The 13,114-nt window shown below is 42.2% G+C and overlaps 1 protein-coding gene across 1 annotated transcript in view; it reads left to right on the top strand.

Annotated features, from left to right (window-relative positions):
• Positions 1-13,114, top strand: part of ALLC (allantoicase) — a 40,431-nt gene that overhangs the window by 21,424 nt on the left and 5,893 nt on the right. The window contains exons 7-9 of the mRNA XM_066385641.1: positions 7,167-7,299; positions 11,391-11,546; positions 11,940-12,013. Of these exons, the coding sequence (XP_066241738.1) occupies positions 7,167-7,299; positions 11,391-11,546; positions 11,940-12,013 (363 nt within the window). The remainder of the gene's footprint in view (positions 1-7,166; positions 7,300-11,390; positions 11,547-11,939; positions 12,014-13,114) is intronic.

Below are 13,114 nucleotides of genomic sequence, written 5' to 3' on the forward strand. Positions count from 1 at the left end.
AAGTGGTTTACTTGGGCTCTCTCTTGTTTGTTCATATATGCCTGAAGTGATATGAACTTCCGTCTTATCACTACTTTTGCTGCATCCCATAGATTCTGATATGTCGTATTGTCATTTTCATTAGTCTGTATATATCTTTTGATCTCTGCACTTATTTCTTCTTTGACCCATTCATTTTTTAAAAGTATGTTGTTTAGTTTCCACATTTTTGTGGGATTTTTTTCCTCTTTTTTGCAGTTGAATTCTAGTTTCAAGGCTTTATGATCAGAAAATATGCTTGGTACAACTTCAATTTTTCTGAATTTGCTGATGTTGTTTTTGTGGCCCAACATATGGTCAATTCTTGAGAATGATCCATGTACACTGGAGAAAAATGTATACTCAGTCACTTTGGGATGAAATGTCCTATAGATGTCTATCATATCCAGGTGCTCTAGTGTTTTGTTTAAGGCCACTATATCTTTGTTGATTCTCTGTTTGGATGACCAATCTAGAGCCTTCAGCGGTGTATTGAGGTCTGCAAATATGATTGTGTTTTTGTCAGTTTTTGTTTTAAGGTCAATAAGTAGCTGTCTTATATATTTTGGTGCTCCTTGGTTTGGTGCATATATATTAAGAATTGTTATGTCTTCTTGATTCAGTGTCCCCTTAGCCATTATGAAATGGCCATTTTTGTCTCTGAGTACTTTTGCTGTCTTGTAGTCAGCATTATCAGATATGAGTATTGCTACGCCTGCTTTTTTTTGGATGTTATTTGCTTGGAGTATTGTTTTCCAGCCTTTCACTTTGAATTTGTTTTTATCCTTGTTACTTAGATGAGTTTCCTGTAGGCAGCATACAGTTGGATTTTTTTTTAATCCATTCTGCTACTCTGTGTCTTTTTATTGGTGAGTTTAATCCGTTTACATTTAGTGTAATTATTAACACTTGTGAGTTCCCTATTGCCATTTTATAGATTGTTTTCTGTTAGTTTTGTGTCTTGTTTGATCCTTCTCTTTTGTTTTTCTATCTTTTGTTTTTATTTGGTTGTATTCCATACATCTTTCCTCTGTTGCTATCTTTTTTATCTCATGTGCTTCTGTGGTGGTGTTTTCAATGGTGGTTACCTTTAAGTAATGAAAAGGGTTCCTACCTTGTTCATTGTAGTGCACTATTTTGTGAGTACTTTTGGACTGCATCGTCCTTTGCTACTGTTAATCTCCATCCTCTCCCCCCCCCTTTCTTTTTGTTGTTGTCACAGTTTAAATTTGGTTTTATTGTGTTCTTCTTGGAGCTTTTACTTGTGGCTTTGTTTTTTTTTTTGTTCTTTGTATCTGATTGGAGAACCCCCTTAAGTATTTCCTGGAGTGGGGGTTTTCTGATGATAAATTCCCTCATCTTTTCTGTATCTGTGAATGTTTTTATTTCTCCTTCATATTTGAAGGATAGCTTTGATGGGTATAGTATTCGTGGCTGAAAGTTCCTCTCTTTCAGGACTTTAAATATTGGGGTCTACTCTCTTCTAGCTTGTAGAGTTTCTCCTGAGAAATCTGATGATAATCTAATGGGCCTTCCTTTATATGTTGTATTCTTCTTTTCCCTGGCTGCCTTGAGAATTTTTTCTTTGCCGTTGGTTTGTGCCAATTTCATTATGATGTGCCTTGGAGTAGGTTTGTTGGGGTTAAGAAAACTCAAAGTTCTGTTTGCTTCATGAATTTGAGGCTTTAGTTCTTTCCACAGCTTGGGAAGTTCTCATCTATTCTTTGTTTGAGTATGTTCTCCATTCCATTTTCTCTCTCTTCTCCCTCTGATATACCTATTATTCTTATGTTATTCTTTCTGATGGAGTCAGATAATTCTTGTAGGGCTATCTCATTTTTTTTTTTTTAATTTTTGAGTCTCTTTTTTCTTCTCTCTCTTGTGCCTCAAGTTGCTTGTTTTCTATTTCACTAATCCTCTCTTCTATCTGGCCTGTTCTATTAGCTAAGCTTGTTACCTCGTTTTTCAGCTCGTGAATTGAGTTTTTCATCTCTGTTTGATTTGTTTTTATAGTTTCAATTTCCTTGGAAATATATTCTTTGTGTTCATTGAGTTGTTTTCTGAGCTCCCTAAATTGCCTTTCTGTGTTTTCTTGTATATCTCGGAGGATTTTTAGGATTTCTATCTTGAATTCTCTGTCATTTAGCTCCAAGGTTTCCAATATATTAAATTTTTTTCTCCATAGATTTTTTCCTCATCTATCTGTGTTACCTCTCTTTCTTTTGTATCCATGATATTCGATTTTCTCTTCTTTAATGGCATCTGAGGGTGGTTTTGTTTATAGTATTAATGAGATTTAATAAGGAATAAAAAGTTAAAAAAATAAAAAATTGAAAAAAGTTGTTTTTTTTAAAAATTAATAATGAAATAAAGAAACATAAAATAAAATAAAAATTAAAAAAAGGAAATTATTCCCCCCCCTCCTTTTTTTCTCTCCTCTCCTCTCCCCTCTTTCTTGAGAAAATCTTGTGGTGAACTGTGAATTATATTGTATTTAATAGAACAAACAATGCCTGTAATGGAGGGCCTGAATTGGGGAAAAGTAATAAAGGGGCAAAAAAAATAAAAATAAAAGTAAAATTAAAAAAAGGGGGGGTATGGACCCACAAAAAGCAAATAAGGAAAAATTTGTATCAAGAATAAAATGAAGAAGAAAAAAAAAGAATAAAATGATTTGCGTTTAGGTGTTGGTTGACTAAGAGTTATGATGAGAGGAATAAGAGGGAAACAGGAAAATGAGGGGACAAATTAAAAAATTACTATTGTATTTAGTGAAACAAGAGCTTGATAAAATGGAGAGCCAGGGATGGGAGCACTGCTAGTGAGTTAAAAACCCCCCAAAATGCCACAAACATAAGTTTGAGTCCCAGATAAGATAATTTGTTCGTTATTGAGGTTTGAATGAGAGGAGACGTAAAGGAGAAAGAAAGAAACTAATATAGAGGGAGAAAAGAAAGAGAGAGAGAGAGAGAGAGAGAAAAGAGGGAACCACTAAAAGAAGAAAAAAGAAAAAAGAGGAGAGAGAGAGAGAGAGTTAAGAGTTTTGGAGTGCAACCCTCATAGAGATAAAGGAAGAGGAAAGAAAAGATAATGTAACACTTATGGGTAGTGTAGTTCAAGGAGAGGAGAGAGTAAGACCGGTAGAGAGTTAAACGACCAAATTGGAGGAGGAAAAAAAAAAATCAAGGATGAAGATAAGAGAAACAAACGAACAAATATAATAAAATGGGATAGGTTATAAAGTCTGCGGATTATTCTTGATTTTGAGAGGTTATCTTCTTGCTTTTTCTTTTCTCTCCCTGTTCCTGGTTGGTGACTCTGTACCCCGGGTTCTGCCCCTTTGGCACGCTCAGGTAGAGGTTTGCAGTTGATAAGTCTCTATGGCGATGTCATGTATTGTGCTTTAGTCACGTTGGCAGTCGAGGCTCATTAGCATTTATAGGCTCCAACAGTGAGAGAGTCCGTGTTCCTGGAGCCTCTCTCCTAGTCTTTCTTTCCTCAATTAGTAGCCTGATAATCCAGCTATGGGGTTGCTGCTGCCTCTGCCTGGATAATAAGAGACTCAAAGAGCTGGCCACTCCCCACTCTATTCACACTCAGCACAGGGCTCTGGGTAAGGCTCAGTCAGTCAGAGCTGCTAGCATAATCAGGCGGGGCTTCCACCCACTCAAAGACCTCTGGCTCTGCCACTCTGTCCAGTAACACGGGCAGGCACCCACTCCCGGGGCGCTTGGAGGAAACTCTCACTCACTATCTGCACGCGCAGACCAGGATGTCAGGCCGGAAGTCTCGCCCTCTGAGTGAAACCCCCCGCCCGCACTGAAAAGTTCCAGCGTTGGAATTGGCTCTAGTTCCGTCCCTGTGTGCGGCTTTTTCAAGGTGCTGGGCCGGCCTGAGATTCCGCTTTCGGCCCACACAAAGGCCCCTGACTCTGCCCCTCTGTGGGATAACACGGGCTCCCACTCCTGAGGTGCTGGGAGGAGTCTCTTGCCCACTCTCCGTGTGCGCTGACCAGGATATCAGGCCAGCCGCCTCACCTTCTGAGTGAAACCCCTCCCGTACGGACAAGTTCCAGCGTTGGAATTGGCTCTTGCTCCCTTCCCGTGCGCAGTTCCCTCAGGGCGCTGGGGCGGCCCGAGATTCCGCTTTTGGCTCACACAAAGACCCCTGACTCTACCCCTCTGTGGGATAACACGGATGGGCACTGCCGAGGCACTCGGAGGAATCTCTCGCTCACTATCTGCACGTGCAGACCAGGATATCAGACCAGTGGCCTCACCCTCTGAGTGAAACCCCCTCCCGCACGGAAAAGTTCCAGCGTTGGAATTAGTTCTCTCTCCCTCCCCGTGCGCGGCTCCCCCAGGGTGCTGGGGCAGCCCAGAGATTCCACTTTCGGCCCACACAAATGCCTCTGACTCTGCCTCTCTGTGGGACAACCCGGGCGCACACTCCCGGGGCTTTGGAAGGAATCTCTCGCCCACTATCTGCGCGTGCCGACCAGGACATCGGGTAAAATGGCTGCCCCACTTGTCTTTCTTTGTCTGGGTTTGGCGCAAGTGTTAGCTGTATTGCCCGGGTTGTCACAGGAACAGTTTTTCCTCGGCTTGGATCTCCGTGCCACAGCCCGGTTCGGCTGTTTGTGCCGCGGCCTGGATCTATTCACCCCCTTTGCCTATCTTAGTTTCTATATTCTCAGTTTCCAGTGAAAGCCGCCTTGTTTAGGTTAGTGAAGAAGGCGGAGCATTTCTTACTCCCCATTTCCTTCGGGGTTTGGTTATATATTTAGCCAATTTTTCGCTCTATCATACCTTCGGGTGTATTGTGAAACATCTGGAGGCTCCAAGGATAGGTTTTTCTGTTTCTGGTTGAAGATCTTGTTGAGTTTTGGGGGAGATTTATTGGTATTGCTTCCTACCCCGCCATTACTCTGACGTCCCAATCCTCTTTTTCATCCCACCTGCTTTTAATTCCTTGTAGTGTAGTCTTCATTTCTGATATTGTGTTTATCATTTCTGTCTGATTCTTTTTTATGATTTCAATGTCCTTTTTGATGCCAGATATCTCATTGTTTAGGTGCTCATGTTGTCTATCTATGGTTGTTCTAAGATCCTTGAGCATCCTCACAATCATTATTCTAAACTTTGCATACAGCATCTTAGTTATTTCCATTTCATTCAATTCTTTTTCTGGGGATTTCTCTTGTTGATTCATTTGAATTGCACTTCTCTGTCTTCCCATTTTGTCTCGATATAGACTGCTCCTTCAAATATGTTGTTTGTGTAGCTGAGTATAGGGTTGGTGTTGTCTGACTCCAGCTTTTAGTTATGTAATTTCTAAATCTTCCTGGGATAGCTTCAGCTGTTTGTAATCCGCTGTGGACTACTTGTCTGCTGCTACTGCTCTTTTTGCTGTTTGTGACAATGTTTTCTATGCCTTAGCTGGGTCAGGTGTGAGGAGCCTTTCTTTAAGATACCACTCTAACTATGGTTGTTAGGTCTTGAGCTGATGCTCTCCGTATCTGGCCATTGGATGTACCGGCCCTGGACCTCCCAGGCTGGAAACTGGCGAAGACCAGTGGGAGTCACCACTTTTGACTGGCCCTCAGCAACCTTCTTGGAGCTACAGGTGATCCAGAATCATCTTCTCCTCATCTGACACCTGATCCTCCAAGTCAGCCATCTTGGGCTGCTCTGGCCCAGCCCGGCCCTGGCGCGAGGCAGGCTGGGAAGGAAGCTGAGTGATAGAATCACCATGGGGGCCATCGGAAGGACCCGCCCCCACACCTGATGAATTTAATAAACAATCTGGGGTTGTGTTTTGGTACATTCATGTTTTTTTTAATGCTATTTGTCCGGTAATGAATTCATATTGTGTTTTACAAAAGCGTTGACCTGTAACAGACTAGGAAGTAACTAATAGGGCAGACGGTTCTGCCTCCAGGGAAGTCCTGGTCTAAAGAAACTTGGAGCAGGGTCCAGGCCAGCCTGGTTACCCCAGATCTCGTGGCCCAAGGGAACAGCCCTAGCTCTTACTTGAATGTTCATGTTGCCATCTGGTGTCTCCTTTTTTTTTTTTTTTAATTTTTTTTTAAAAATTTATATTTATTTTTTACAGAGACAGTGAGTCAGAGAGAGGGATAGACAGGGACAGACAGATAGGAACGGAGAGAGATGAAAAGCATCAATTATTAGTTTTTCGTTGCGCGTTGTAACACCTTAGTTGTTCATTGATTGCTTTCTCATATGTGCCTTGACCGCGGGCCTTCAGCAGACCAAGTAACCCCTTGCTGGGGCCAGTGACCTTAGGTCCAAGCTGGTGGGCTTTTTGCTCAAACCAGATGAGCCCACGCTCAAGCTGGGGACCTCGGGGTCTCAAACCTGGGTCTTCCGCATCCCAGTCCGACGCTCTAGCCACTGCGCCACCACCTGGTCAGGCTGGTGTCTCCTTTTTAAGAACGCTTAAGGTAGAGACATTTGGAAGGATCTCAGATCTGGTTCTTCACCTCAACTCTCCCTGCCCACTGCCCACCACTCTCACCCAGTGGCTGTTTTTTTTTTTTTTAATTCAATGAGAGGAGGGGAGGCAGAAGCAGATTCCTACATAGACAGATTCCTACATGCACCCTGACCAGGATCCACCAGCAAGCCCTCTAGGGGGCGATGCCCTGCCCATATGGGGCCACTGCTCTGTTGCTCAGCAACCGAGCTATTCTTAGTGCCTGAGATGGAAGCCACAGAGCCATCCTCAGTGCCCAGGGCCAACTTGCTCCAACCAAGTCATGGCTGTGGGAGAGGAAGAGAGAGAGAGAGAGAGAGAGAGAGAGAGAGAGAGAGAGAAGTGAGAGGGGGAAGGGTGGAGAAGCAGATGGGTGCTTCTGTGTGCTCCAATCAGGAATTGAACCTGGGGCTTCCACATGCTGGGCCGTTGCTTTACCACTGAGCAAACTGGTGGCTGTTTTGATCAGGATGAAAACAACCAGGGCCCTCATGCTGCTCGTTAAACCTGATCTTTATCACTATTGTATTGAAGTGTTCCAGGCGGCATCCCTTGTTAGAGTACTTCCACCCTGCCAGCCCTACCTGGGCACTAGGATATAAGAATTTATTGTTCCTTGCAGCCGTTGCTGACATTTTAATATTTATTGCCAGCTGAAGTCCAACGACTGGGATCACTTGGTTCCCATGACAGACCTTAAACCAGAAAACCCTGCTTCCAGCCACAATTATTTTCTCATCAGTTCCCAGCACAGATGGACTCACATAAGACTCAACGTTTTCCCAGGTAAATATGGGATGGACCCATCTCCTTGGGTCCTTTCTTTGGTTTCTTTGCTTAATGTTGGCATATTTAGAGATATAAAATGTAATCACCGTTTCTTTTGTGGCCACTGACATCTCCAGCACTTTAGGGTTCAAGTTTGTTCTTTGTGTTCCCTGCGACAGTTCTTTTTTTAACCCACCAGTCCATAGAGAATTATAAAAAACGACCAAGTAAATTAGTATGTGATGGGGCTAAGACATCGCCTAAGAACTTGTCTTTCACAGGTATATCAGCGCATGAGGTGATATGTACACAAGACCCTCCTTTAATTTTACTTTATAATGGCTTTGTTGTAATTCGCATACCACCCGATTCACCTGTTTAGACTGCACCCGTCAATGGTTTATAGCAGGGGTCCCCAAACTACGGCCCGCGGGCCACATGCGGCCCCCTGAGGGCATTTATCCAGCCCCTGCCACACTTCTGGAAGGGGCACCTCTTTCATTGGTGGTCAGTGAGAGGAGCATAGTTCCCATTGAAATACTGGTCAATTTTGTTGATTTAAATTTACTTGTTCTTTATTTTAAATATTATATTTGTTTCCATTTTGTTTTTTTTACTTTAAAATAAGATATGTGCAGTGTGCATAGGGATTTGTTCATAGTTGTTTTTTTTTATAGTCCGACCCTCCAACGGACTGAGGGACAGTGAACTGGCCCCCTGTGTAAAAAGTTTGGGGACCCCTGGCTTATAGTATGTGGTTGAAAGCCTGAATAAATACATAGTATCTGTGTAACACTCAACCATAGTCAACTTCAGGACACTTTTATCACCTCAAAAAGAAATCCCATTACCTGTTTGCTATCAACCCTTATTGCCCCCAGCTCCAAGTTACCATTAGTTTGCTTTCTGTCTTGACAGTTGGGCTATTCTGGACATTTCATTTACACGGTTGTTTGTGACTGGCTTCTTCCACTCAGCATGATGTCATCAAGGCCCATCATGCTTAGCCCATGTCTGCCTTCTATTCCTTTTTATGGCTGAATAAAACTTCATTGTATGGATGGACCACATGGTTTATCCACCCATCACTTGACAGACTTGGGATGGTTTTCATCTGTTGTCTACTTATTACTTACGAATAACGCTGCTTTATGTATTCTTGTACAAGATTCTGTGTGGACATATGTTTTAATTTGGGTATATACCTGGGATTCGGACTGCTGGATCATATGATAACTGTTGTTTTTTTTTTTTAATGACAGGGAGAGAAAGAGAGAGAGAGAGAGAGAGAGAGAGAGAGAGAGAGAGAGATAAGGACAGACAGACAGGAAGGGAGAGAGATAAGAAGCATCAATTCTTCGCTGCGGCACCTTAGTTGTTCATTGATTGCTTTCTCATATTTGCCTTGTCTAGGGGGCTACAGCAGACCGAGTCACCCCTTGCTCAAGTTGGTGACCTTCGGATTTTGAACCTGGGTCCTCTGCATACCAGTCCAATGTTCTATCCACTGTGCCACTGCCTGGTCAGGCTGATAACTCTGTTTTTAATTGTTTGAGGAACTATCAGACTGATTTCCAAAGTGGCTGTACCATTTACATCCCCACCAGCAGGGTGTGAGGGCTCCCATTTCTCCACATCCTTGCCAACACTTATTATCATCTGACTTCTGATTGCAGCCATTCTAGAGGATGTGAAGTGTGTAATTTTGATTTGCATTTCTCTGCTGGCTAATTATGTTGACCACTTTCTGGCTGCTTAATTGGTCCTTTGTATGTTTGCTTTGAGAAAATGTCTAGCCAGAGCTTCTGCCCATTTTTCAATTGAGGTTTCGTCTTTTATGATTGAGTTATAACAGCTCTCTGTGGATTCTAAAAACAAACCCTTTACCAGATATATAATTTGCAAAATATTTTCTCCTATTCTGTTGGATGTCTTTTCACTTTTTTAGTAGTGTCATTTGAAACGCAATGATTCTTAATTTTGATGTTTAACTATGTGCTTTTATTTTCTTTTGTTGCTCATGCTTTTGGGGTCATACCCAGGAAATCACTGTCAAATCTGAGATCATGAAGAAAATCCTTATGTTTTTCTTTTAAGATTTTATCAGGTTAGCTTCTAGATTTAGGTCTTTGCTCAATTTTGAGTTAATTTATTGTCTATGCTGTGAGGTAAGGATCAATCTCATCCTTTTGCATGTGGAGATCTGCTGTCTGAGAACTATTGTGGAAAAGGCTCTTAATTCCCAACGGACTGACTTTGGCCACTTGTCAAACATTAGTTGACTAATAGACACACGGGTTTATTTTAGCATTTTTATTTCTTTAATGATTTTTTTTTACTATTTTACTTTTTTTATCTTTTAGGGATATTACTCTTTTATAGCTTTTCTTCCTTTCCCCCTTTTTAGTGGCTTCCTTGTTACCCAAAGTACATCTATAAATGTTAAACCCAACGATACATTGTCACAGTTATTTATATAATGTTATGTCTTCTGAAGCAGCTGAGAGCATACAAGAGAGCAAGTCTATACTTCATATTTATTTAAGATTTGTTATATGAACCTTCATTATCAATTCTGGTTTTCTCCATTTGTTCTGTGGTTTTGAGTTTCCATTGGGCTGTTTCCTCAGCCCAATACAGCCATGCTCCCAACAAACCTTTTGGTCCTGTTTGTCGCTGGTGAATATATTACACATAAATGACATGTCTATGTATTATAACCCCATCAATACGTGGCACACATATTATATTATACTAGTGCTTTTTAAAGCACTTAAGAGGAGAGGAAATATGTGTGTACACTGTCCATAGGAGAATTACACACTCACCTTTCCAGATGAGTTCATGTTGGCTAGTGGCAGTGTTGCATTAGCAGAACCTGTCTCACCTTCACAGTGAGAGCCTTTTGATGCTGCTCCTTAGGGACATGTGTCCTTGGTGCCCACAGTGACCCTGAGATGACAGTTTTGTCTGAACTCTCTCTGATTATCTCTTTCCCTAACTCGCACAATTAGCTCCACTAATTGCCATCATGATTGCTCTCTTTTCTTTCAACAGTGCCCTGGGAAGAAGTTGCTTCATGCACCAGCCCAATTCCATTTGGGTTTCTTTGAAGTGATGGTCACTAATAATGATTTTGAGTTTATATATACATATGTATATATAACTCTCTATCTATATCTATATATCTATATCTATCTATATCTATATCTATATCTATATCTATATCTATATCTATATCTATATCTATATCTATATCTATATCTATATCTTAGCTCTTACCTTCGTGGAAGTCATAACCAAAGATGTAAAAAAGTTCACTTGGTCTAAACCAGATGATGTATGTGAGTTGTTGTTAGTAGCCACTTTCTGCTCTTCAGACCTAAACTCGGGCTAATGTGATTTGATTTTGTAAACATCACCTTTCGTCTTCTCATCTGCATCACTAGGCCACATATCACTGTGAAAATAAAAACATCCAGCTCTTGTGTGAGTTTGTGTGGAATTCAGCAATGCTAACGTCTGGCAGCAAACATCCTATCTATAGTGAATTTCTCAATTGCTTTTTGACTTTTCCTAGAGTTATTAATTCAATAATAAAATGCACATCTGTTTTGTGCCACAATGGTTTCTAGGCACCGGTGAATCAGAAGGGAACAAGAGAGGCAGCTATTGATAATATGACCTCAAAGAGTTTATATTCTGGTTTTTAGGAGACGTGTTAGCAGGGACGGAAATAAAAAAAGAGATAACTTTAGGCTGTGATTAGACTGTGGAGTAAAAATGCGAGGGGTGGTGATAAACTTAACCTGGGGAGTCAGGCAGGGAGGGGGCAGGTGGAGTGAGGAGGAGGTGACGTTAGAAAGTGAGGGGAGGGAGACTTTCCGAGGCTGTGACACTTGAGGTGGGATCCCAGAACAACCAGTTTGCTTTGGGAGAGCCTAGGAAGTTGTTTCAAGAGGAGGACCTGGCAGGGGCAAAGGCCCCAGGGCGTGCGCTTAGTGCAAATGAAAGACAGAGCCTGCAAATGGGAAGGGCTTTTGTAGCTTACAATCCCCACAGGGCTACTTTTCCCACGAAACAATAATCAAGGCACCTTCTCTTTCCAGATGGTGGGATTGCACGTCTTCGGGTATACGGTATTGGACACAAAGACTGGGCTGCCACGGACCCCAAAGAGCCAATAGACCTGGCGGCCATCACTTGCGGGGGTGCCTGTGTAGGATTCAGCAATGCGTATTTTGGGCACCCAAACAAAATAATAGGTGAGACAGTGCTCAAGAACCTGGCTTTTATTGGGGTGTCTGGGCACCAGCATTAAAGTCCTCACTATGGTAGGGAGGGGCTCATCTCAAAGCATGGATGTGGATGAGATTATTTGTCCATATGTAGGACTTGATGCCTTTATGATATGAAGGAAGTCAACAGTGATTTTCCTTCGTAATTTTGGGTTAAGCAGTCAGCATAACAGGAGAAGTACAATTTGCTAGCCCTATGGCTGTGTGTGACTTTGCTGAGCCGTTAAACTCAATGAAAATAATGTAGGCAGCTGTGCTCAGGTGTATGGGACCATGAGGGAATGACACCTATGAACAAGCCCGTCCTCACGTTTAAGAAAAAAACACGTTTGTCCCATTCAGTGATGCTCTTTCCCGCAGGAGTAGGCCAGCCGAAGTCGGCAGAGGATGGCTGGGAGACAGCGAGGAGGCCCGACCGGCCACCCATCCTGGAGGCAAGAAGCTGAACACCGTCCCTGTTTATAGATTTCTGAAAAGTGACAGTTTTCATTTTACATCAAGAAAACGATTTTATTTTATTACTGATTTTGGGGAGAGGAAAAGAGGAACATTGATTTGTTGTTCTACTTATCTATGCATTCGTTGGTTGCTCCTTCAAGTGCCCTGACTGGGGCGTGGAACCCACAACCTTGGCGTGTTGGGATGACGCTCTAACCACCTGAGCCACCAGGCCAGGAAGAAACTCTTATTTTAGAAACCTCTTACGCATTGTTCTAAAAGCTTTATCACTTCTCCATGTTTTCCAAACTTCCCTATGGCTTCGTTATTGGATCGGGGCAAAGACCCAGCCAGTCCAACTTGTGGGCCACCGGCAGCAACTCAAATGCTCTGTTGAGTCTCTCTCTCTTTCTTTAATAAAGAAACAAGAGGATCTACAATTGACTGATATAAATGCATTGATTGATCTGAAGAAAAAAAAACTGGTTTAGCCTGACCAGGCGGTGGCGCAGTGGATAGAGCGTCAACCTGGGATGCTGAGAACCCAGGTTCGAAACCCTGAGGTCGCCAGCTTGAGTGCGGGCTCACCAGCTTAAGCGTGAGATCATAGACATGACCTTATGGTCGCTGGCTTGAGCCCAAGGTCACTGGCTTGAACAAGGGGTCACTGGTTTGTCTGGAGTCCCCCATCAAGGCACATATAAGAAGCAATCAATGAACAACTAAAGTGCTACAACAAGTTGATGCTTCTCATCTCTCTCCCTTCCTGTCTGTCCCTGTCTGTCCTTCTCTCTCTCTCTCTCTCTCTCTCTCTTGCTAAAAAAAGAAAGAAAAAACCCCCCAAAATAAAAAAAATGATTTAATAATTTTTAATATTTGCATATCCCAGGAACTTGTGACAGATAGAGGACTCTAGAGACCACTCAGCTGTTTGACTTGGCTGGCATCCGAGTATAAGAAAATCCAAATAAAAGCAAAAAAACCAAACAAACAAAAAACACTTTCCCATTTGTAAATCCCACTGACAATTTGGTTGTAAACATCACTTTCTTGGGTTGGTTTTCACGTCAGCCAACGCTTTCAGATCTAAGTGAATA

Source organism: Saccopteryx leptura, chromosome 5, assembly GCF_036850995.1.
Source record: "Saccopteryx leptura isolate mSacLep1 chromosome 5, mSacLep1_pri_phased_curated, whole genome shotgun sequence".
NCBI lineage: Eukaryota > Metazoa > Chordata > Mammalia > Chiroptera > Emballonuridae > Saccopteryx > Saccopteryx leptura.